The 26,050-nt window shown below is 36.1% G+C and overlaps 1 protein-coding gene and 1 pseudogene across 3 annotated transcripts; both read left to right on the top strand.

Moving 5' to 3' along the window:
- The first annotated feature begins 10,470 nt into the window (after positions 1–10,470).
- LOC109113965 (RNI-like superfamily protein) lies at positions 10,471–24,912 on the top strand. 2 transcript variants are annotated; one of them, XM_019195959.2, is made up of 2 exons: positions 10,471–10,797; positions 23,041–24,912. In XM_019195959.2, the coding sequence occupies exon 2, from the start codon at positions 23,382–23,384 to the stop codon at positions 24,552–24,554; it is 1,173 nt and encodes a 390-aa protein (XP_019051504.2). In that variant the 5' UTR covers positions 10,471–10,797; positions 23,041–23,381; the 3' UTR covers positions 24,555–24,912. The 2 variants fall into 2 exon arrangements, with proteins under 2 accessions (XP_019051504.2, XP_010242708.1); XM_010244406.2 differs by having other exon boundaries at positions 10,522–10,797; positions 23,103–24,912.
- Positions 10,813–23,034, top strand: LOC148802871 (putative serine/threonine-protein phosphatase 2A regulatory subunit B'' subunit TON2 pseudogene; annotated as a pseudogene). Its single transcript, XR_016081341.1, has one exon. The product of XR_016081341.1 is annotated as a putative serine/threonine-protein phosphatase 2A regulatory subunit B'' subunit TON2 pseudogene (transcript).
- Positions 24,913–26,050: the final 1,138 nt, after the last annotated feature.

Here is a 26,050-nt window from a genome sequence, read left to right as displayed (position 1 = left end):
TATTTTACTTGATTCTTACCATGAGAATATGAAAATTGATGTTAGAAGAAAAAAGAAGAAATTAGTTCTTTATTTTTTCATATGTATAGTTTATATGAATCTTAATTGTGAAATAAAAAGTTGTACAATGTTACCGTCTAAAACTATCAATGGTAGTAGATCAAATAAATTTGGTCATTATTAAGTAAAAACAGGCAACAATCAGTTGATGGCTCTTCATCAAGTTCACTTAATGAATTTAATTTTTATTTGTAAAGTAATTGCAAAGTTTTTTCACACCTAAGGAATTAGATATCTTTGATATTTTATCCTAGTGAAAAGCACATGAACAAAGTTATCATATTTTTGCTATCATGACACGTGATCTATCAACTCCTCTAGTGTCCACAGTTACATCAGAATCTTGTTTTGATGTAGGTAATAGGGTATTAGATGAGAATAGGGTTACCAATGGGGGGTTGGGTTTGAGTTGGGTCTAGGTAGAAATTGAACTGACCCAATAAAAAATATCAAGGACCTAATTTTAGACCCAGAACCAAATTGATTGATTCTTGAGATAATTGGGTTTGACCCAATGGACCCCATTGTAATAAACATGCTGAAAATAATATATATAGCTCAGGTCGATTTGAGTCAGTTCAATATTGGGTAGAACCAGTTCCAAAACGATAATAATAGAGATAATATATTAGGAACTGAAATTGACCCATTGGTTTCTAGTTTTTGGAACCAGAACCAACTCAATCAGTTTGGGTCCATCGAGTCATATCCCGACCCATTGACAGCCCTAGATGAGAAGAGAAGCCATATGACGTATGAAACTCTAGAGATGTGTATATTTCTCAAAAATTGGTTAGATGTGGATGATAGACTACAAAATCAAGGAAGATACACTTCATCTAATGCATCACTAGAATATCAAGATCAAGGAGGTGCAACTTGAAGACAAGAGTGAAGAGTAAAGACCCAATATTCAATAATTGTACTTATAAGTCATTTGTGATTTTTTTTTTCAATTCCATTGTATATTTTTATTTTCAATTTTATTATACGAAAAAAAAATGTACCAAGCTAGCATGGCCTAAATTACACCTATAAAAATCAACCCAAAAAATGAAACCGCATTTGCCTTTAGGTTTTAGGTCAATAGTTCAATCGTCAAATTCGAATAGGTTGACTTGTGATGTCTTAACTAACATAATAAATTAGAATATAAAAATTAGCTATTAGCTTGTGAACTTTTGTTCGGGTTGAATGTAACGTTTTAAAAAACGATTCGGAAATGGAATCGTTCTGGTCACTGGTTTTTGGGTCAATGGTTTGACTGTCCAGTTCGAATGGATAGCCTGTTCAAACAGTAAAACTAAAAATAATTAAAAAAATAAAAAAGCAGTCAAAAACCGTTGAACGGGTCGATGGTTCGACTGCCCAGATCAATGGTTTGTTGACTTTTTCAACGGTTTTTTATCAGATTCCGGGTTTTGGGTAAAATGGAATCAGTTGCCTGGATAGTTCCCGAGCCGAACGGTCTGACCATTCGGATCAACGACGGTTTGAAAAACATTGGTTGAATGATCGATCCAATGGTTAGGTCATTCGGGTTAGTAGTTTGTTATCAAGTTAATGTTTTTTTTTTATTTATATGGTTCAACTACTAAGGTCAATGACATTTTGAAAATATTGCTAACAAGTATAAAATGAACTCTTTTTTAGAGGCATACATGTTTGGGAATTGGGATTAGTTAATATAAATGTTGATGAAAGATATAGTTAGTTTTAGGGTCATTTACTAAAACACTCCAATATTTTTATGGAATTACTAAAGCCTACCTTATAGTTTGCGTTTTACTAAAATGTCTCTTATATTTTGCAATTGATTTACTTAATTGACTTTGCACTATATAACAGCGGAAATGACAGTTTTGACCCTAATCTCCATTTAAATAAATTTAATTATAATAAAATAATGAAAAATAAAATACCATTTTCCCTTAGTAAAACACAAGGAACCATTTTATTTGGCTCTATTTGGTTAATTTTATTTTCTGTATGAAGATGTATTAGGGGTAATTTTGGAATAAACAATCATAGGCCCATGCCCTTTAAATATTTTCCATTCAGTTTAGATGTTCATGTTACTATTTTCATATGGGAAAACAAATACTTATTAGTGAAAGGTCAATTAGGTTAATAGGTTATAAATTATAGGGGTGTTTTAGTAAAATGAGAATTCTAAATAGGCTTAAAATAAATTCGTAAAACAATAGGGGGTGTTCTAGTAAATGACACTACGTTTTAAGTCGGGGTTACTTATTTTTGGTGGCAATAGGGTCAAATAGCAAAGTTATTTTTAGTTTTAAGTTTTGACCCCGAAGAGCTTTTTTGATGCTGAAAGTTGTTTGATGAAGCAAAACTGCAATGGTGGTTATTGAGTGCCCGTTTGGAAGGGATTACACAGAGACTTCTAGCTTTGTTAGGTGGCTCCTCATAAAAGGCCTAGAAACTATATTTAGTAGCTTTATAATGGTTTTAGTAGTTTCTTCAATGTGTCTCAATCAAAACCATGGTTTTTAAAACCAAACCGGTCAGGGGTCCAGTTATCGGGTCAAATGATCAGACTGTTCGAATCGAACATTCAACCTGTTCTGACAATAAAATAAAATAAAAAAACGGTCAAAACCGTTTGAACGGTTAACCACCCAGTTCAGCGGTTCACTGACCAAAATCAACGATTTTGGGGAAAATCCAGTTTTTGGGGAAAACGAAACCATCCACCTGACCGGTTCCCAGTTTTTCCGGTCTGACCATCTGGTCCGGTCCGGTTTTGAAAACTATGATTCAAAACTGAAGCCCTCCCAAATATACACTCTAAAAGTGACCACTTATATGGCCTAAAGATTGTTATACACGATATTAGTGTAGAGGCAAGCATTCATCATATGGATGTAAATGTTGTTTTCGTCAGTGTTTTTGAATTGTCGTTGACTCAGGCAGTTGGACTGTTTGTCCCGGGAATCGTCTAAGTAACCCATTTTATTTCACCCTTAACCTGGTTCTTAGCCAAAAACTGTTGATTTGATTAGCAATCCATTGACTTAGGTGGTCAAACTGTCAATCCACTCTATCCATTCAACTGCATTAGCTATTTTTTAAATTAGATCGGATTATTCATTCAGATTGGACAGCCAAACCATTCAGATGGCCAGAACGGTTATGATTCCGGGTCAGTTTTTAAAACCTTAATTTTGATTATATGAAACGAATGGGAATGAGGTGGAAAGTCATCGGAGTTTTTAAGTTAAAAGATTGTTGTGGTTATCCTTATGCTTTATATAGTTTTGTTGTTTTTTCTATCTTCTTATTTTGTTTGTTGTTGTAGGGCGGTAATTTTGTTTGTTTGAATGTTTGTGACGCGTCTGTTTGTTTCTCTTTGTCTAATACCAAAGAAAAAAATATGGATGCATTCCAATCCAATTTGATGTCATATGATAATATTTTCAATTTTTATATTTTACTTGTATATATATATATATATTAATAGGGTAAATTCTAAAAAGACCCGTCAAATTTTGGGTATGTGTCAGTTTACTACCTAAATATGAAAAGTTGCAAGATACACTTAGTCCGTTTGGTTCGTAATCGGAATTGGAATTGAAATCCTCTAAAATCGGAATTGAAATGGTCCATTCCTATAGTCTGTTTAGTTCAGACAATAAAGGAAATGGAAATTAAAATTAGTATGAATGAGATTTTGTTCCCAAGGGAGGGGCAAGGAATGGCCATTCCCTCAAATGGGGGAATGCCATTCCAGCAGGAATGGGAATGGGATTCCGATTCTACCCAACCAAACAGTTTGAATCAGAATAGTCTATTCCGATTCCGATTCCAGACCCCTATTCCTGCAAACCAAACAGACCCTTAAAATGGATGGAAAATAGCCATGTGTACATCAAGTGATATATTCTAAAATTTTAAATGCCCGAATTGCACTGATACAACCAACAATGGTAGTAGGGGGTGAGCAAATGGGTTGGTTCTTAATTAGAGTCAATCAAAACTAACCTTGAATTGGCCCTGGATAGGGTTCCATTTAGGTTGGTTCTACTTATATAAGGCTAGTAACAATTGGTTCTTGAATAGGGTTCGGTTTTAAAATCTTGGTACCAACCCCGCCCAAACCGGTTTTAGAGCCAATGGATTTACCCTATTGAAGTCAACTCGGAGAACTGGCCTTGGGGAATGTGTGTAGTGTTGTATTCTATTTGCATTGAGATTGCATTTAACAAAATTTGTGGAATGTGTGAAATTTGATTGTGTTATATTAATTAGGGAAAATTTCCTATAATACCCTGTATTTTAGGTCGAGTATCAATTTAGTGTCTGAATTTTAAAATGCGATAACCCAGTACTCAAACTTTTATTTTGCGATAATCTAATACTTATTATTAATAAATTGTCGATTATGTATATCATGTGACCTCATGTGCAATTTAAAACTTTTAAAAATGTTAAAACTACCCTTCAATACTATTCATCATTTTCTTTTTCAAGAAAATAAAATAAAACCCAAACACACAGTTCAATCATCTTTTTTCTCAAGAAAATAAAAATCAGATTCTGGAAACTCAAATCTCTTCCATCCACCATCAGCCAGCCATTCTTTGCAACACAGAAGAATGCTTGCAGCAATGGCTCCGGCCATGCCCGGTTCCACCCCAACATCGCCACCGAAGATCAGGCTTGCATTATTTGATTTCATCTTACCCAGAGAGTGAGTTTGGAACGTCTTATCATCAAGTTCCATCCTGACCTTCTGTAGCAGCTCATTTGCTGCTGTCAGGGACACCCAAGCCTCATAGCATTATCTATCTCGTGCTCACACTGTGTAGTCAGCTCTTGAATTTTCTTCTCATACTTGGTAGTGGTTCATTTGCATGACTTTATTCTGCAAAGTCTAGAAATAATGAACTGAATGAACAACAATCGGGTACATCCTTCTTCTTGCATGAATCTATTCTGAATTTTAATCTGATTACTAACCAGAACTGAAGGAATTTCTACAATTCTATTGGAACCGGCCATGTCCGGTGATGGAGGTGAAGCCTCCATCCACCAACCGCTGCAACTCTGTCCTCCACCTTCACCCAATCTCCTCACCGCCACCGGAACGTGTAGCTGCAACTGTCAGAATCTTTTCTCTTTCGATATTCCTCTTCTCCTTTGTTCGAACAGAGTTGCAGCGGCGACAACCTTATCCAACTCCCTCGCATTCTCTCATTTCATCTCTTTCTCTCCGCTTCTCTTCTCCCATCCTCTTCCTCATTCGTTTTTTTCTCTCCTTTCCACAGATTACCACCCCTTCCCCTGTCACAGTCACTTCAGCCGAACCGCCGCTGCAACTCCTAGCAACGGCGACATTCTTTTCTTTGCTCATTTCTTTCCCCTCACTTTCTTCTTCTTCTTCTTCTTCTTCTCTCTCCTGCGTCGCCCCCAATCGCCTCCCAGACGCCGTTTCCCCGCTACTGCTGCTATTGCTGCTTTGGACCATGAGTCTTTGGCTCACGACGTCATCGGGTGCAAACAAGCTGTGCCGCCATGGCTGCACTGAGGCATGTCGCAGCGTTGGCAATTGCTTCGGTTCTGCACTGAGGCTCACGACATCATTTTCAAACACTGTTCATCTTCTTCACAGAGAAGCAGAGCGGCGGCAGATCTGAACCAGTTCTGTATTCCTAACTTCTATCCGCTGCTGCAACTTCCGGTGACAGATCTGAACCCGTGGTGATTTCTCCGTCGTTTCTTCTACATCTCTCTTTCTCTCCCACTTCAGGTGGCTGAGACTTAATACCGGGCTCTCTTTGCCCCTTATTACGATAAAATCCCAAGTTGCAGCATCGAACTCCGGTCAACATTCAATATTATGATTCATTTCCAGTAAGGAGGAGTTTACACAAGAGTTGTAAGGTTGGTAGTTTACATTTGAAGAGTATTTTTGTCTTTTTACATGCATTTAACGACTTACTGGGTATAAATTGGCACTCGACCTAAAGTATAGAGTACCTCTTGAAAATTTTGATATTTATGTTCTTTATGGATAATGTTTTTTTTTTATATTTTTTGAGATTGATTATATGGATTTTAAATTGGAATATTTATGGTAGATATTAGATAGTTATCCAAAGTCAAAGATTTGAAAGGGAAAAATATAAATTAAAAAATAGCATATTATTATTATTATTATTATTATTATTATTATTATTATTATTATTATTATTATTATTAAACAATAGATTTCATGGATAAACCTTAGAACTGCTAAGGCCAAAACTGACATTGGAAAGGGTAGGTTTTGATTCCAAAAACTTGAAATCAACCTCTACAGGCATGGTTCAAAATATCGATATGTCTCTGCGTATCAATAAAGGTGTATCAGTACTTAGAAATTTTTTAGTTTTTTTTCAAATTTTGGTTTTTGGGGAGTTAAAAATGGGTTTTTTTTATTAAAAAAGGGTATGATACGATATGATATCATACCCTTATGTACATGGTTACGATATCATACCCTTTTATTAAAAAGGGTATGATATGATACGATACGATACGATGTGATATGATACAATACGAAACAGGTGTTTCGAGACCCAAAAGATACGATACGATACGCCTAATACAAGGCGCATCCGTATTGATCTTTTGAACCTTGTCTACATGGTAAAGTCTAGGTTATGCCTTGGAACCAAACCAAACCAAACATACCCATACTCACCCCTAAATGGTATCATGCTCAAAGATTAAAGTATCGTTATTGAGTATCGTATCGAACAACTTGGATATAGATATGGATACGGATACACTTTGGAAACGCATGAATGCAGACGAAAAACATGGATACACTAGGGGAACACATAAAAATTTCATAATACATTAATAATATTAAATTTAAGGTCAAATAATTATAAATAATGTATAAATACATAGAAAATATATATTTTAATGGTACATATGAAAAATATTATATTGCAATTAATATAATATGATGCATAAATATCATACAATTTTATTGATAATGTATCAATCAAGAGTCCAAAATGCAAAAATTATTTTTCTATTATATTTTAATTATTATATCAATTATTTTCTATTTTACTTTTTTTACATTAACAAAGAGGTCAACTAAATATTAAAGTATCTATGTAAATTAAAATATCCATTAATAATTTATATAATGTATAATCTCAACTTAAAATATATCAAATCTATTAAAGTTTCTAAGATACATATCATACACAAATTCATAATTTTTAACTTTTAAAATGATTATTTCATTATTATATTTTTATTCCTATAATTTTCTAATTAAATTTTTTTTGGTACAAATGTAGATTAGTAGATTTATAGATTCAATTTAAGATTATATTCTTGAATATTTTGTAAACAATGTTTTTATTTTCTAAATAATAAATATGATTTTATGTAATGTAAATTAATATATATATATATATGTGTATATATATATATATATATCATGTGCAAATTTATAAAATTTAAGTACTAAAATAATTATTCTCTTATTAATATTATATTTCTATAATTTTTTTTGAGATTCAAATAATATTTTGATATAAATGTGGATTTGATGTATTATTTATTTCTATTACTTTATAAAATTCTGATTTTAAGCATTACTTTTTTAAGTTTTAGTTGGAGAACCATAATATGTATTATTTATTTGAACTGCATTTAAGTAATAAAGAAATAAGGTTTGTAATCATTTACTCATAGACACAAAAGATGGAGTGGTGTGGTAGCTTGCAGGCGTGGACATTAAGTTCTCCATTAGCTTTGGATGTGGGTTTGAATCTTGCAAATTTCCTTTTTATTTCATGAGTATGCGCATGCGCATGCGCATTCGCGTTTCGCGGGTAGTGTATTAGTCTGTATAAATATGTATTGGCCAATACAATGCATTATGTATCTCGTGCTGGACACTAACGATACCGAATGGTCGGACTGGAAAAACCAGGAATTAGTCAGGTAACCAGTTTTGTTTTACCCCAGAACCGTTATTTTGCCAAAAACTGTTGACTTGATCAATAAATCACTAATCTGGACATTTAAACCATTCGAATCATCTAACGATTTTAGCCATTTTAATTTTTTAAAATTATTATCAAAACAGGCCATCCATTCAATTAAAACAATTAGACCATTCAACTCAGGAACTGGATTCTAAATGATTCATTGTCCAGTTCGATTTTAAAACCTTACTCGGAAAGATATAATTGATCAATTTATCAACATAACCGAAGATCAAAATATCAATATACATCCGATAACAAGTTACCAACAAGTGGATATAGATGCATATGATAAGATCGATACATACCTTTTTTTTATTTTTGTATTTTGTCAACATTAGACGAGGAATGCCTTCTATCATTCCAAACTTTTATATTTATACTCTCAATTGGTCTCTATCCACAATAGCTTCTTGTTCCTCGTGCACATACACAGAGATCGATTCTGCATCGTCCATTTGCAGGTTTTGGTTCTTTCTTAGGGTTTGAGAACAAAACTCCATCACACGTACCAAATCAATAAGGGTAATATCGTCTTTTCATCTCACCACAAATGTGAAAGTTTGGAGAGCGTTTGAAACTTTTTATGGTTCAGGTAATACGGACATAATTCCGGGGGAATAGACCTGGCAATAAGTTGACCCAACCCAACCCAAAAAAATAGGGTTAGAGTCTCATATTTGCTATTCGAATGTGAAAATGACTCGACCCGACCTGAACCGAAAAAACCGGGTTGGGTTGGGTTGGGTCATGGGTCAACTCACTAACCCGATTATCAAGTCTAATTGGGATTATTTATGCATTATTAGAAGTTTTCACTTTTTATTTTTTTTATTTAGTCTTTACTTTTTATTGTTTACTCTTTAAATTGTTAAATGTTCAAATTTTTTATTTTATATTTGAAATTTTAAGATTAATTCTTTTAATTTTGACATTTTTCATTTAATTTTTTTTATTTTTTTAAATTTCAATTATTTTTGGGATGACCCGAATTGACCCATGGGTCAACCCTAACCCGAATGTTTAGGGTTAGGGTCTAGCATTTTGACAATCCGACCTGAAATCAACCCGTAGTACTTTGACCCAACCCGAACCCGACCCACCCAACCCAATTGCCAGGTCTACGGGGATTATGTCTATGTATGTGATGTTTCTTATTTTTTATTATATGATATTAACTTGTATCTTTGCAGTTCATTTCATTTGTATACTTACATTTTTTTTATTTATTTTTAAGTAATAAAGATGTTCTAAATCTAATAAGTTGTTGTTGAGTAGGGGTGATTATGGTTTGGTTATCATAATTCAAAAGTGTGGGGTATTTTTTGAAACCGAATTGGTATTATTAGTTTTTGAAAATCTCCCAACTAAAATCAAACTGAATCAATTGGTTAATTGATTGGTCAGTTTCGAACTCAATCAATTGGTTAAGGGAAAATTCCCAATTAGTACTTTGTACTTTGGGCCTAATGCCATTTTGGTCCCCAAACTTTAAAATGAGACGATTCAGTATTTGAACTTTCAAAACATGACAATCTAGTACCTGCTGTTAAGTAGTTATTAATCAATCGTTAAGTGACATTTGAAAAAGACACAAATGTCCTTTGAGTGTCACCTAATTTTCTTTATCAACTATTCAAACATTGACAAAAAATTAACAATCTCAAATTATTGCCTCTTCTATTCAAACGTGACCCCAACTTCCTTAAATGGAAGAGGCAAGAATTTGAGACTATTAATTTTTTGTCAATGTTTAGATGGTTGATAAAGAAATTAAATGACACTTGAAGGGCATTTGTGTCTTTTTCAAATGTCACTTAATCATAGGTTAACATCTGATTAACGACAAATAACGTTTTGAAAGTTCGAGTATTAAATTGTTGCATTTTAAAGTCTATGGACCAAAATGGCACTAGGCCCAAAGTATAGGATACTAATCGAAAATTTTCCCTTAATTAAATCGCCCATTTTTTTTAGATTAATCGAAAAATGAGCTAGTCCTTCAATTTTTTTTAAATTCCCAATGGAACTGAATTTGGTTTTTGGTGTTTTGTTAGCACTCCTATTGTTGAGAAAGCCAATAAGCTAAATTCATTAATAAAAGTTATTCTCGAGCAATCTCAATCATGATATATAATATCAAGTTTTTATTTTTTATTAAAAATATAATTGTTTTTAGTTTAATTTATTAATGGCATTCAAAACAATAAGTCCAAAAAATGATAATGAGAAAAATGTGGGATTAAAAAGGATGAGTGAAAAAAAGTAAAAAGGTAATAAATGATAAAATGAAAAATAAGCGATTTGTTACGAGTTGAAGGAGAAGTTTGGCTGTTCAAATTCGACAGCCTGCTTATCAAAGGATAGCCCAGTTGACAGCCCAGGCTATGGAACGCACAGCGAAAGTTTCGACGGAGACCTTCAATAAAAGCACAAAGAATCGTTTTCTCTCCGAGCGCTTTTCAATTCTCTTCCGAAGTCTCAACTGCCTGTCCAAAATCCAAAGCTGAGAAAACGGGGTTCTCTCTCTCCCTCTCTGAGTCTGTTGTTCTCTATTAACTTTTCTTCCCTCTGCGATGCTTCCACCGATCGATAAATCGGTAAGGGGAACTCGTTCTTTCTCCCTCAAATGGATTCTTAATCTTTTGTTAGGTTCGAGTTTCTACAAAAAATTTGATCTTTGATCCTCGAGGATGTCCCAAGCAGATGTCTCTTACAGGTACTCTCTACTCTCTCTCTCTCTCTATCTATTTATTTGCATTTGATTATGTGACTTACAGTTTTGATTCGTTTTCCTTTCTGTTAAAATATTGGGTTCAGGTTTACGGGAAACTCCAAGTCTCCAATCTAATTAGCAATTGTTTTATGCTGAATTTCGCTGCTTAATTTAATTTAAATGGTTGTGATTTTGTTTAAACTCGTCGAACGTAGGGTCTTGATTCTATTAGTGGATTCTGATGGCCAAAGTCGTCCTGTTTGTCGATTTCCTTTTAAATGGTGATTGAAGCTAAACACTAGAATTAGTGGGTACTATAATTCTTCCTTATTTGGCGAAAATTTACTGGTTCCTTTCCTTTTTATATACTGGGTCTTTGTTTAATTAATCCTTGTACTTAGCCGGTTAGGATTTAATAGAACAAGTTTACTCCGTTATGAATGAAGCTTGTTACATATCCACTAACCATTCTGTTGGATTTAATTGTTGGCTTGTTTCTTGCAATTTTGTTGAATACAGTGTTCTTTAGATGATATGGATGAATTCCGATAGTGAAAATTACTTCTCTTTTTTTTTTTTTTTTGATATCTTTAGTGGTCATTGAAGGTATTACTCATATTATTCGATTTTGTACCAGTTATTTAGTTTTGGAATCCTGTTTGTCATACTTTGGATGCTGACATGTAATCGGAAATGCTCATGAAAGACACATATTATAGGTTTTTTTCACAATATTAAATGCTGCTGTTGCTTCAACCTATGTTTAAGCTCATTGTTCATCTTATTAATATCCTATTTATATGCACTTGTTTTTCTATGGAATATGTTCTTACCCCCCCCCCCCCCTCATTCCTTTTTTTTTTCCTTTCCTTATGGTTTTATGGCTTTTGAGATCGTGCTGACAATTTGTTTGCATATGAAATAGTAGAACGTGGCCTGCTGGAAATAAGGGAAATGACCTTTGTCCCATTAGTTAATTTTTATATTTTCTAGTCATTTTATGCCAAAACAATCACATGATAAGCACCTTTTTTGAAACAGGTTTTTACCTTCCTGAGATGATTTATTATCCATGTTTTTGTAAGCCATCCTTTACCATATATTCAAACAAATAGGCCCTAACCAGTGTTTTTGTTAGTATGTTTGACAATTACACTCCTTTAACTCTATTAAAGAAGTTGAGAATTGTAAATTTTATTCAACTCATGCAAATAGGCATGAATTATTTGATTAAAAAGTGAAGATTCTAGCTGATACTAAGCAGATGGGAAGGTATTGGAAGTCTATTTTTTTTATCAGTAACCATATCAAAGAGAATTTTAATTAAAATGAGAAAAAGAGAAAGATACAAATACGGTGGGGGGCGAGTACCCCTTTGCCCCTTTCTATTACAGAAAGGCCTAGTGTGGAATTGAATCCCCAGACTCATTCATTCTTCCTACTTTATTTATAGCTAGATAATCTATTGGAAAGGTAGGGAAATTTGAATTATCTCATATCATCATATTTGATGTCTGAGATTATAAGGACCAAACCACAGTCCTCTAGTAGGCTAGGCCACAATATCCAATTGGCAGGTATGAAAGACAATTTTGGTTATGAAAGAATCTCATTATGAATGATGTGTTTATCAAAAAAAAAAAAATCTTATTGTGAATGAGGTTCTGACTTCTGATCCTTGATCTTCTAGAATTTTGGTATCATATTCAGATATAGTACTCTAAGATTGATAGTCTACCTCTTCTTCTAATTGAAACAAAAAGAAGAAAGATCTTTGATGATTCACCATGCTTAAACCCTCAACACAATAATGGTTTCCATTATCTCTTTTCATGTTGAGGTCCTATCTAATACTATAGGGCATAATTTCAAATGTGATCACTTATCAATAAAAATAAAAAAAGGTGCTTATTTTTTTCCTTGCATTATGTTTGAGTTTTCGTATGATTTTCTATATTGCACAATCCTTCTATCATAAAACTTAAGGGTTTGGAGCTGGACCCTGCCACCCCTGTAAAAGAAATAAACACATCCTTGTCGTCATCAATCTGATATGACTCATCATCATTATCAATCTGGTATTAATAAGTTTCTTTTTTTTTTTGGGTTGAATGCGTCAGAACATCTATCTCTTTCAGTTAGTTTGAACTTTGAACTGAAAAAGGGGCTTTTCACCTATCCCCCAAATGAACAAAAACAGGGCAGACCAGTGTGTTTTTTTTTTTTTTTTTTGTTCCTGCAAGTATGTAACTTTATTGGTTTGCAGTAATTTATGTATTTAGGTGTTTCATATTTACTTCTATATAAGCAAAGAACAAGAAACAACAGTGCAAACAGAAAACACAGGAAACTGAATTCATCAAAATAATACATGAAGGAGGTATTAACCTCCAGCAGAGGCCTGTTTACATTCTATCATCTAATGGGGGGGGGGGGGGGGAGGGGGAGTTTGCACATGGGAAACTTAACTGAGCAAAAGATTGTCGCCAAAATTGGTTGCAACTGTGTGGTTGTATATGTTACATTTGAATAGTGGAGATAAGTTTTTTTTTTATCAATATGGAGATAAGTTATTATGGAAGCTCTTTAATGCCTTGAAATTTATGCAGAAATAGATGGCTGAAGGTAATCTAATTATACTAGTTTTTAGTTCACTTAGAAAATAAATGTTTATTTTGGTGTAGACCCGTTTTTAGGTGAGAACTTGGAACCTTCTAATGTTTCTTTATAGTAAATAAAAATCTATTAAACAGGGATTAGGATAAGATATCTCAGGCCTTCACCCCTACTAGATAACTTCTTGAAAAACCAAATGATAACTCGCCTTTTAAAGAAGTAAATCAATTACCCTCTATGTCTAGGATTTTCTTATAACTCTAAGTAAACTTTTCTGGCAAAATCTTCACCTCTTAAGAATAACAACCTCAACTTACTACCCATCTCTGTTTCTTCTTTCAGTCATACTGTCTAGGTTCACTTTAGACTTTCTTATTTACCTTACATTTTTGTCAGTAGTTACAATGTCATCTCCAAAGTCCACTTCACCACCTCCTTTTCCATCCTATTTTCTTGCTCTACTTAATTTCCAACCAATACATCCAATAACTCATTTATAGGCCTTGTTCTGTAATTCTAAAAAACACTTCCCATTTTTAATTCTAGTGCATCCAAGAGATGGAGCATATGTGGGATTTGCCTGGACAATTGTTACTATTATTCATTCATCAAAAAAATTGCTACTATTATTCTTTTTCACTTTCTCTAATTCTTTCCTTTCAACATAAATCACATCAATCTTTTCAATTGGATGGAAAACATCACTCCCTTTCTTTAAAACAAAAACAAAAAAAAGAAAAGAAAGAAAGAAAGAACTCTTCTAATATGCCTGTTGAAGACCCACCAAGACTACATACATATTGATTTGAACATATACGCACACTTGACATGACAAAAACATGATCATTATCCCTTCCACCTTTTTTCTTAGTTCTTATCAGTGTTTTAAAAGGCGTGGGAGGCGTACGCCCAAAGGTGTGCCTCTAGGCAAAATGCCTAGAGGCGTAAGCCAGAGGCGTTGACACCTCTGAGGCATACGCCTCTTGCGCTTTTTTCATGAGGTATGCTAGAGGCGTATGCCTCATGCGCCTTATGCACATTTTATATAAAAAGATAGAAAAAAAAGGAAGGGAAAAGAAAGGAAAAGAAAGGGAAGGGAAAGAAAAAGAAAGAGAAGAAAAAAAGAGAAAAAAGAAAGAAAAGAAAAGGAAAGGGAAGGGAAGAAAAGATAAGGGGAAAGAAAGTGGTTTGCCACTTTGCCCCCTGCCCATTCGGCTGGGGGGCCTTTGCTCCCCAGACCCCCCGCCCCCTTTTCGATGCAGCCCAATTTGTTTTTTTTTGAGTTAGGGGGGTCTTGCTCCGCTTCGACAAGACCCCCCCTTTCTCTTCATCCTCATCTTACCCCCCCCCCCCCCCCCCCCCTCTTAAGGAGGCTTACGCCTCCTTGTGTTCAGGAGGCTTACGCCTCTTGCATTCTAAACTACGCCTCACGCCTCTAGGTAGTGGAATGCCTCGCGTCACGCCTCCGCGTTTTAAAACATTACTTCTTATACACCCCTTTAAATTTTCTACTAGAACCAGGCCCACAAAGACTACTCTGCAGACAAGAAAAAACTTCTATAATATGTACAAATCATAAAGTCTTGGAATTCTTTCATCTTCTAGCCCTACACACTCTAGCCTTTAAACAAAAGGTGCCCACTTAAGAATCCCCAAAAATGCTACACCATTGGGCCTTTAACTCCAGAATGTTGCCTTTATTTCTTTTCAATTTCACCCCCAACTGACTGATCATAATCTCAGAAGTCAGAACAATTTGATGCCTGTAGCAATGACTTATGACACCAGCAATCTCTCTTCTTCTAGTTTCTTTTTCAACTAACCCTTCCCTAACTTTGTTGTGATCATCAAAACGAACAAATGAGCAAAATTTCCTTCTATGTCTGATACTTGAGATTCCAGAAACCCACCAGTTCTAGAATTCATATCATTGGTGGGTATCATTTGATCTATTAGTCTTCAATGACTGTTTTTTTTTTTTTTTGCTCTATGATAGGTTAGACTTAAAATTTTATTAATATATCTTACATTACATTAGTCTTCAATGACTGTATATAGTGCCTAGCATCCCATCTCTAGTTTTAATATATCTTAAGTTTTTGCACCTTATTTCTTCTTACATTACATCTGAGCTCAAAACAAATTGTCCCGCATTGCCCCTTGTTTGGCTAAAGAATCCACCAAGCTATTTGCAGACTGTCAATCCAATATAGCCACGAATTCAAAATCTGATTTCTTTCATTATGTGCTTGTACTGCCATAAGTCTTGACTGTTTCCATTCATCCAGTCCACCACTATATTAGAATCTCTTTCCACTTTTGCCTTTATAAACCCTAGATTTCTCCCCAGTCTTAGTCCTTGCTGTATGACTATTAATTTCACCTTGCAACAATCAAAATTCATTTTTAGCTGATCTGCTGATTTGGTGTTAGCATGGTTGTCAAGGCATCTAAGTGATTCTGGGTGACAGTGGGGCACCTAGGCGATAAGAATTACATAAAATAAAAAAAAGAAACTAAAATTTATCTAGTTCCCTAGTTTTTATATCATTCAAAATCTATATTAATCGAAAAAATAGATTTTCTTATTAAATAAAAACATTAAATTTCCTCTCAAAACATAGTAAATCATCATATCTAGGACAATAAAATTTCAAATATATTAATTTTAATACATTCAAAATAATACTAATATAATAAGTATTTGCTAGTGCAATTTCATATCAAATTAGCAACTAATGAAGGTTATGATTTTTTTCCATGATGAAATTAAAAATAGAGAGTAAGTAAAAGAGAAAAGGATCAAGGGCAGAGCCTCTATTCATTTAATGTAAAAACAAAAAAAAAGAAACTAGCAAAAAAACCTTCAATCTTTTAAATTTCAATAGTAAAAAAGTACAAGTGACATACAGGATATATAACAGAATGTAGTAATGCACACTTATTAGCAAGACGTACTGATGTAGCAATATGAATGATATTATAGTAAGGCTCTGGCCTTGTCATTTTTGTCGCCTAGGCAGGTGCCTTGTTGCTGTAAGTCGAGGCATTCAATCAGGGGTGGGTGCCTAGGTGCAATGCCTTGACAACTATGGATGTTGGTGGATTCTGTTGCACCAAAGTCGTTGAGGCTCTAGATGAGCTATCCGCCAAATTCCGTCCTCTTATGGTGTCATCTATCATCATATTAAAAAATTCCATGGTGTTTTGTTTATGCTTTCCCCAATCACCTCTTTTGACCTTGATTTTCCTTTAAAAATCCTTTCATTTCTTTATTTCCATATTGATCATAGAATGGCTGCAATAGTGCATCTCCACAAAATACTTTCTTGGGCATGATATAAATAATGGAACCGAGCAGTCCTGCAATATTAGTTGGAGGAGTCCATCTGCATCCCAAAAAAGAAAGACCATTCTCAAATGCTTGCCACAAAACTACTAGAGATTAGTAAATGGTGAGTTGACTCTCTCCTAGCCCCTCCCCCCCCCCCCCCCCCACCCCCACACACACACACACCAAAAAACAAAAAAAAAAGGCAAACATTGGGGGAGAGACATTTGAAGGTTCTCATAGCTATTAATTTTTGAATGGTAAACCTCTCAACAAAAAGTTCTAATCTTTGGGGGTATTATGATAGGCCCCAACTATCCATTCGGGCCCACAGCATGAGACCCAGGCCAAGACACACATCAACCAGGCCCAACACAAGAGAAACACCTGATCACCCATGTGCAACCTCCACTGAGGTTCGTTTACGTGAGGAGGCCACGTCCCTCCAGTTAGTTAGCAGTCACAGTCTAGTTCATGTGCAGGAGAGACTGAAGAGAGAGTATAAATAATTGTAACCCCCCCCCCATCTATTCGAGGCATGAAATGAAATAATCCTTTAGTCTTCTATCGTCTCTCCCTTCTTCCTCTCTTTCCTCTCTCTCGTCCATTTCAGGAGGGTGAGCTCCCTCGAACCAGCTCAGATTCTCAGAATTCAAAGTGGTCCTATCAATTGGTATCAGAGCCAGGTATCCATTGATGCGCAGATGACAAGGCTTGAAGGCAGTCTCAGTCGTCTTGAGGGAAGTCTGAGGAATCAGAAAGGAATTCTGGCCAAGCTGAAGATGATTTTAGACAGGCTTGGCACAATGGTCAGTTCTCTAGAAGAGTGTAACCGCCGAGCTCCTTCTGTCAACACTCATTTCGGAGAAAATGGAGGATCGAAGCTGATAGAGAGCATTGGAAAGCCAATAACGACAACGAGATCATCATCAGGAGTTGAGACTTCAACCCTAGCAATGAGCTCAGCGATGTTAGGTGACAAAATAGGGGAGGTGGTACAGAAGGGCGGTGTGAAGACTATAACCCTATCCATCATTATCCATGTAGCCCGACCCCTGGTCCCTGTTCTCTTCCCTTTCACTCTCTCACTTAAATCGAGCCTGTCCATACCCAGCTCAGGTCCATCTCAGTTGTTCAACCTCTGGTCATCATTTTCGTTGGCGTCAACCATAACCCGACCTATCTCACCATGCCACCTGAAGCCCGTCTCTGTCCACCCTCCAGTTTTACAGATCCCTGTTCTTTCTCTTCTTCCATGGCTCCCTAGTGACAACCATGAGTTCTGGTTCATTGTTGGAGTTAGGCCCGGTGGTCACAGAACCTTTGACCACGAAGATCGCATTGGACGCATGCTTGTATCCACCAAGTTGTTACGATGTTGGCAGATTCTTTCGATCATTGACAATGATGCCAAAATAGCTAAGGCAGACTCAATAATTTGGGTTTTGGTTCCAACAAGACCTCTAGACACAGGTCAACAACGAAAGGGGGAAATGATAGGTGGTGGTGAGAATCCAAGCATCTTTAATGTAGTCGTTCACCTTGTCCATTCTAGCATCTCCATTGGTGCCATATCCTATTATCTGGGTGGATATTGTTGTTGTGAGTATGTTCAGGCAGTTTGGAATTGGATTAATTAGTGCTCGTCAAGTTGCTACAAAGAAGAGATTTGTCATTGTCGTCATTGTCCCGGCCTCAGCTACGCTCTCACCAAAGAAGATGAAATACGAAGATTTCTGCCATATTGCTTCTGTATGTACAGAGAAAATAGGTCCAAGGTGTCGACGGTTTTTCAGCCCTTCAAATTTTATAAAGATTGAGAAAGATGAGTCTGGAAGAATTTCCATCCTGTCGTTTTACCTTTATGTGATGTGCACAGTTTCCCTCACTAAGGCGAGAATTGATATGAGCGAGCTTGATGAGGATTCTGATGGTTTCCTTCACTCTCATGAAATGGAGGCCTAAATTAGAGGTCTTATTCCTAATCTGGCACAATTACGAAGTAGGCCTGCAGCTTTTATTCAAATGAACTGCCGCATAGCTGCACGCAAGTTTTTCTTCTTTTGTGATCCTCACAGGCGAGGTAAAGCATGCATAAAGAAGGTACTACTTAGTAATTGCCTCCAGGAACTCATGGAACTACACCAGGAAAGTGAGGAAGAAGTCACTGATACTGAACAAGCTGAAAACCGGTTCTCATCCGCACAACTGATATGTGATATGTTTCTTGCTCTAGATAAAGTTTTGAATGGGACATTGAGCAAGCAGGAGCTTCGAGAATATGCAGATGGTACATTGACAGAAATATTCATGGAGCGGGCATTTGATAAACGTGCTCGGCGTGGCAAAAATGGTGGTGGTGGTGATAATGCACGGGAGATGGATTTTGAAAGTTTCCTTGACTTTGTTTTGGCCCTAGAAAACAAAGATACACCGGGAGGATTGGCATATTTGTTTCGGTGTCTTGATCTCCATGGAAGAGGGTACCTTACAACAGCTGATATTCACACACTTTTCAGAGATGTACTCAAAAATGGATCGAGGGAGGGAACTACGGGCTGCGCATTGAGAACAGCGCATGGAGTTGGCCTACGACCGCAATCACCAGGAGCTTGAATTGGCAGTTGGGGATTGGGTCTATTTGAAGCTCCAGCCTTACCGGCAAGCTTCAGTAGCCCGACGAGTTTGGCATAAGCTAGCTCCTAAGTATTTTGGCCCATTCATGGTGATTGAACAAGTGGGACAGGTGGCTTACAAATTGGAGCTTCCTACTTGCTCGAAATTACACCCGACTTTCCATGTTGGTATGCTGAAGCCTTACCTAAGCCCTACAACTAAGGTCAGCCCGACCCTTCTGCAATTCACAGAAGACAGGGATTTACTGGTTGAACCACGACAAATCAGGAATGTAAGAGGGGTCAAGATAGGCAAAAAGTTACACAAGCAGGCCTTAGTCATGTGGAAAAACTTGTCACCACAAGTTGCCACTTGGGAGGACTATGACAAACTACAAGATCAGTATCCCCATGTCAACCTTGAGGACAAGGTGTTTCTTGAAGAGGGTGGGACTGATAGGCCCCAACTATCCATTCGGGCCCACAACATGAGACCCAGGCCAAGACACACATCAACCAGGCCCAACACAAGAGAAACACCTGATCGCCCATGTGCAACCTCCACTGAGGTTCGTTTACGTGAGGAGGCCACGTCCCTCCAGTTAGTTAGCAATCACAGTCTAGTCCATGTGCAGGAGAGACTGAAGAGAGAGTATAAATAATTGTAAGCCCCCATCTATTCGAGGCATGAAATGAAATAATCCTTTAGTCTTCTACTGTCTCTCCCTTCTTCCTCTCTTCCTCTCTCTCGTCCATTTCAGGAGGGTGAGCTCCCTCGAACCAGCTCAGATTCTCAGAATTCAAAGTGGTCCTATCATATTAATTTGCTCCAAATTTTTTCACTGGAAAAGGATGTAGAGAGCTAGAAAAGGAGGATGGCTTAGAAGGAGGCACAAGAGAAAATGCTGGAGTGGCAAGCAATCCAACTATGGAGGTCCAATGAAGGGTCGTGAAAAAATCCTCCAAAGACTTAATCAACATGATCACAACAGGGGTTTCAAAATCCCCGAGGCCCTTTTTGAATGCAAAATCCCAATTTATCCTAGTAGAGGAGACAGATGCATCCTGATCAATAGTCTTTTTTTTTTAAGGACGAGACAGAATGAGGTTAGGAAAATAATCCCTTAGGGAACAGTTACCCACCCATAGATCCTCCCAAAAGTTTATTTTCTTCCCTATACACACATCACACTTGACAAATCTTAGGAAATCTGGTAGGACATTGGAAATTGCTTTCCAAGGGAATAACAATGTAGCCAGGCATCCCAACCATTTGCCAAAAGTCTATGAATGCTTAAAACCACCTTGTGTCATTTGCTCGTCTAAGGGTAGTCTTGACAGCCATTTTCCTAACAAAATTTTATTTTTGACCACCAATTTTTCTTCTTCAGAAAAGAGGACTGGTGAATTGGTCGATAAGGAAAGAGTTGTGGAGGAACATCTGTTTAATACTTGGACATTAGCTTCGCGTCTCAATTCACATATTTGTATTTTGTACTCTACCTATAATCTTGATTCTTTTAATCCCCCAAGCTTTCCATATGCCTTACTTTCATCCTCTTCTTTTTTCCACTTTCACTCGTTTCACTCAAAATCATGCGATTCACAATTTGAATCATACGATTCAAATCAAATCGGGGCTAAAATGATACAAATCGTATTTTGAATAAATCGTACAATTTGTAAGCAAATCGCTAGTGTAAATCGTAAATCGCAATTCTTGGACAATTCATATGATTAGAGTTTGAAAGCTTAACTTAAGATTAAATGACCATTTAACCCTCTTCCTTTTTAAAGTTTTTCTTTTACATAGAGGGGCTGAATCGTCATTTTAGTTATAAAACATAGAATATCCACTTTGGTCGATCATCAAACATGACTTACCATTGAAGGAAAAGACTTGGGGGGAGACTGGAAGAGAAGAAACTCTCCTCCATTGTTTCGGTGAAGCTTCAAACCTCCTCCTCCTCCTCCTTCTTCTTCTTTCTCCTTTATTTCAGTCGGTTTTTTGGCATGAAAACAGGGGCTCCGCCCTATTTATTTCAGTTGGTGTTTTGGCATAAAAACAGGGGTTTTGCCCCATTTGTTTCAATCGTTTTTTGGCATGAAAACAGGGGCTCTGTCCCTTGTTTTTCATTCATTTTTGCATGAAAGCTAGGGGTACCTAGTTTCATTCTTTCTTTTTGAATAAAAACAGGGGCTCCGCCCTATTACATTTCCACCTTGTTTCATAATATTTTATCTTGATTTTTTTTTTGCATAAAAACAGGGGCTTCTCCCCAATATTTTTACTTGTTTTCTTGCATGAAAATAGGGCTTTAGCCCTGATATATTCCCCTCACCCTTTTTAAATCACAAAACAGGGGTTCATCCCCATTTTCATTCCTTTTTACACATAAAATAAAATTGTATTATGCAAAAACAGAGATGTATTTGCACTTTGTAGGTTAAAACAGGTTGCTTTCTATTGTGCCAAAATAGCTTCCTTTTTTTTTTTCTTTTTGCTAATGTTAAAACATGTTCCATTCTATTATTTTCACCCTCATTTTTTTTTATGAAAAAACAGGGATATATTCTATTTTCTCACTCTTTTCCAACATGAAAACAGGGTTCATTTGTTTTCTTTCTTTCATTATTCATATTAAAACAGTGACTTTGCCCCATTCTTTCTTGTCTTCATTTTCCCTTTTTTATATTTTCCTTCCTCCTTGAAATTGGATTATGTTTTATGAAGCACTTATAGACTTTAAAATTTGATTTTTTAGAATGGAATTAAAATTCATCCATAGTTCTATACACATGATATCTCTTTATATTCATTAATTTCAGAGAAATTAATTTCTTTAGTGGTATAACTTTCATTTGTAGGTCTCACTATTGTATAAATTGTATGGATAATTATTAAATGATGACTTGATGTGTGTAGCTTGTTACTTTGTTTAACACTTGAAAGTTGAAAGTTAAAATTTAAAACAATAGAAACAAGACTCTATACTTATAGACTCTAGAAAACATTATGGTTCATTCTAAAAAATTATGGTTCATTCATATTTCATATCAATTAAAGATATTGCTTTTTATTGACACTAGTGTAACTATAAGTCTGTCATTACTATATAGTTATAAGATGTTTATGGGTTAGAAAGCTTGTGCAAAGTCATTTTTTCTATTTTTTTGAGAGATTTAGGTATATTTTAGAGTTTTTAACAGTTTTTGAAAAAATAAGAAAAAATCTTACGATTTACAATACGATTCAATTCAAACCCGTTTACGATTTACAATACGACTATGATTTTCAGAACATTGAGTAAAATACAAACTATAGGGTAGGTTTTAATAAATCCATGAAACCACAAGTGGTGATGACCCTTGAGTATTCTTTCTATTGTGGTCTGAGAGTTATTTTCAGGGAAAGTATGTTCTTGTGTGTGGATATAGTTTATCTGTGAGACTGACAGAATATGAACATCGAACTTGAATAGTGTCTAATGGATATATAAAAAATGCATCTATATTTCTTCATAAAATGTTAACTTATATAGATTATGAAACTGAGACTCTCAAAGCCAATATTTTTTTCTTTATTTTTTTTACTTTTGTATTAATTTTTTTTAAGGGTAATAATAATCTTTGCTTACACATATGATGTAGAAACTAACGCATTATGATCTTTTCCTGCTGCAGCTGTGGGTCTTGTGGTTACCCTTTGAACTTGAATTCTTCTAACCGTATTACTTCTGGCATAGGTTCTGATTACCGCAAATCCATTAAGAAGGGTTTTATCTCTTTCCTTTCCATTGATATTAGCAGATTCACACAAGTTGATGAGGTAAATTGTCTCCCTGTCTCTTGGGGCCGCTACCGTTCAAAAACCAAACTTCTTTGTCGTAAATGTGGAGTTCTTATTGGCTATGGGTATGGAGACTCACCTGCTCTCTGTGGTTTTGACTCTCCCACATCATCTGCCTCTGCTTATAAGTTCACCATAAAGATACGAGCTTTACAGCCATCAGAAGAAAGCACAAATGGGGGATCATTGTAAGGATAGCGTGACCTCCATTATGGACCTTCCTGATGACTGTCTTCTTGCTATTTTCCGGTGGCTGCAAGGAAGCACAGATCGAGATTCTTTTGGCTTAACATGTCGACGTTGGCTTCAGATTCAAAACATAGGACGTAGATCATTACAGTTCCATTGTTCTTTGACCAGGACCAATCTCTCATCATTTTCTCACGTTGGCCCCAATATCGAGTCCTTCCATCTTTATAAGCTACTTACACGTTTCCAACAACTTAGCTCTCTGTCTTTATCTGGATGCACCGAGTTGTCAGATTCAGGGTTAACACTGTTGCAACGCTATGGCTCCAACTTACAATCTCTATATCTGGATTGTTGTTTTAGAATTACAGATGGTGGACTATCTGCGGTGGCTAATGGATGTCCTTCTTTGACTTCTGTAAGTCTTTATCGATGCAACATCACTGACGCTGGGTTGGAATCCCTGGCTAAATTCTGCTCATCTTTGAAAGATATGAATCTTTCACATTGTTCACTCATTACTGATTGTGGGATAGGATCTCTATCACGAGAATGCCGCCAACTCAGAGCTGTAACGATATCATTCTGCCGAGGTATTACTGGTATTGGATTTAGAGGTTGTTCACAGACTCTAACTTATTTGGAGGCTGATTCATGCAAGTTTGACCCTAATGGCATATTAGGAATCGTTAGTGGTGGGGGACTTGAATATGTGAATGTTTCTTGTCTGAGTTGGTGCATTCATGGTGATGGTTTGGCCGGGATTGGGGCTGGATTTGCCATGAGGCTCCGGGTCCTTAACCTCCGAATGTGTCGAAGTGTGAGTGATACTTCCATCATGGCCATAGCTAAGGGGTGCCCAGCACTTCAGGAATGGAATCTAGCATTGTGTCATGAAGTCAGATTGCCTGGATGGGAGGCTATAGGGACAAACTGCCATAACTTGGAGGTACTTCATGTGAACAGGTGCCGAAATTTATGTGACCGTGGATTCCAGGCTTTGCGGGATGGCTGCAAACAGCTATCCGTCTTGTACATGCATCGGTGTCGGCTAATCACTCCTACAGCAATAGAGTTGTTCAAGTGTTTAAGAGGAGATGTGAAGATCAAGGAAGAGGAATTGATGTCAATTGGGTGTGACTTGGGGTTTCGTCATTAAGTGAAGGGAGTTTAATTGTTCAGGACACTAGCCCCTCCTTCCCTTTCTGTTGGCTTTATTCCCAACAGGAGCTATAGAATATGAAGTTCAAGATTTGCAACAAGCATCATCCTAACCCTTAATTGGGGTTAGGGGTTAAAAGAGAAAGTCAAATTGAAGTTTGATGCAGCAAAATTTTGTTAATTAGACATCAGGGAAATGCTCCAGATTTAACTTGGACTTTTGGCCCATATCAAGAGATGTTTATGTCTATGGTTTTGTGTTTCATTTTTTTAATTTGAATTGTATCTGGAAGGAACCATTGGACGTATCCATAACCATTATTTGTGTTAGAAGAGTATTTTCAAGTTATTACTCATTTCCCCTTTCTACAATATCCTTTATGATATAGAATGTATAATCTCTTGTTCAGAAGTGATATTGCAAGATTGTTTTCTTAAATGATTGAATCAAGAGGCTACTAAAATAAGAGGGTAAAATCCCCAATACAATGTGTGATGTATACTTCTATTACCTTATATAAAAGAGAGTTTCATTCTCTCTCTCTCTCTCTCTCTCTCTCTCTGATTCGTGCAATACATGTGCCACATGATTTTTAGTAGGCTGTTAGGCTGAGTCCAATGCACTCACACTTGGAAGAGTCCGATGGGTCCCACCCTGGAGATCCATGTCAGAGTCCAGTAAGATGAGAAAATAGCAACTATTCCATCAATGCATGCACCATTTGCCTATACTTTTTTGGGGCACCAAAGGGTCAAGTTTTGTAGGAATCTAGAAAAAGAGAACAAATTCCCCAGTACTCTAGGATTTTATGTGTTTATATTGATGGCAAATCTAAGGGTTTTTTGACAATACATGATTGGTTTTGTTTTTAAAAACAAAAACAACTGCCACATCAATGAAAACAATATAACTTTGTTGTAGCAGTTGCTTTTGGTTTCAAACACAAAACCATGTTATCAAACACCCCTTAGTGTTTCGTTTGCTATTTTCTTTTAAATTTTCCTATTTTGCTTGCAATGGAGAAAATGCATATGGAAACAACAGCAGAGTTCTTAGTGAAAGCTTGTTGTACTGAAGCCTAATATCTGAAATACTCCAAAAATGTATAGTTCCTATCTCTTCCATCTTAGCAGCGGATTATGCTTTTTAAGCTATTGTACAGATGTGCTCTTCTCTTCTCATGTTAGTGGTTGCAGTGATGGTTGTCGTTGAACATCCACACCGATATGGTTTACTTTTGGAATGATGGATTTGGTTTCGGATTTGTTGTCCATGCAAGTTTTTCGTGTTGTTTCTTTCATAGAAATGGTTGGTTTCATCCAGGGTTTAAAATATCAATACACCCTGATACTGGAAGGGATGTACGATGATTCGTACTTAATATAAGCTTTTTTTTTAATTTTTTTTCCAAAAATAGGTCAGGGGATAAATCTTAGACCTGCCTATCCCTTGAAATGGGTCAAAAGGCTAAAAGGCCTGTACATCGTGTATCG

This window comes from Nelumbo nucifera, chromosome 1 (assembly GCF_055504915.1).
Source record: "Nelumbo nucifera cultivar China Antique chromosome 1, China Antique-T2T, whole genome shotgun sequence".
NCBI classification, from domain to species: Eukaryota; Viridiplantae; Streptophyta; class Magnoliopsida; order Proteales; family Nelumbonaceae; genus Nelumbo; species Nelumbo nucifera.
This window is presented reverse-complemented; position numbering and strand designations above follow the sequence as displayed.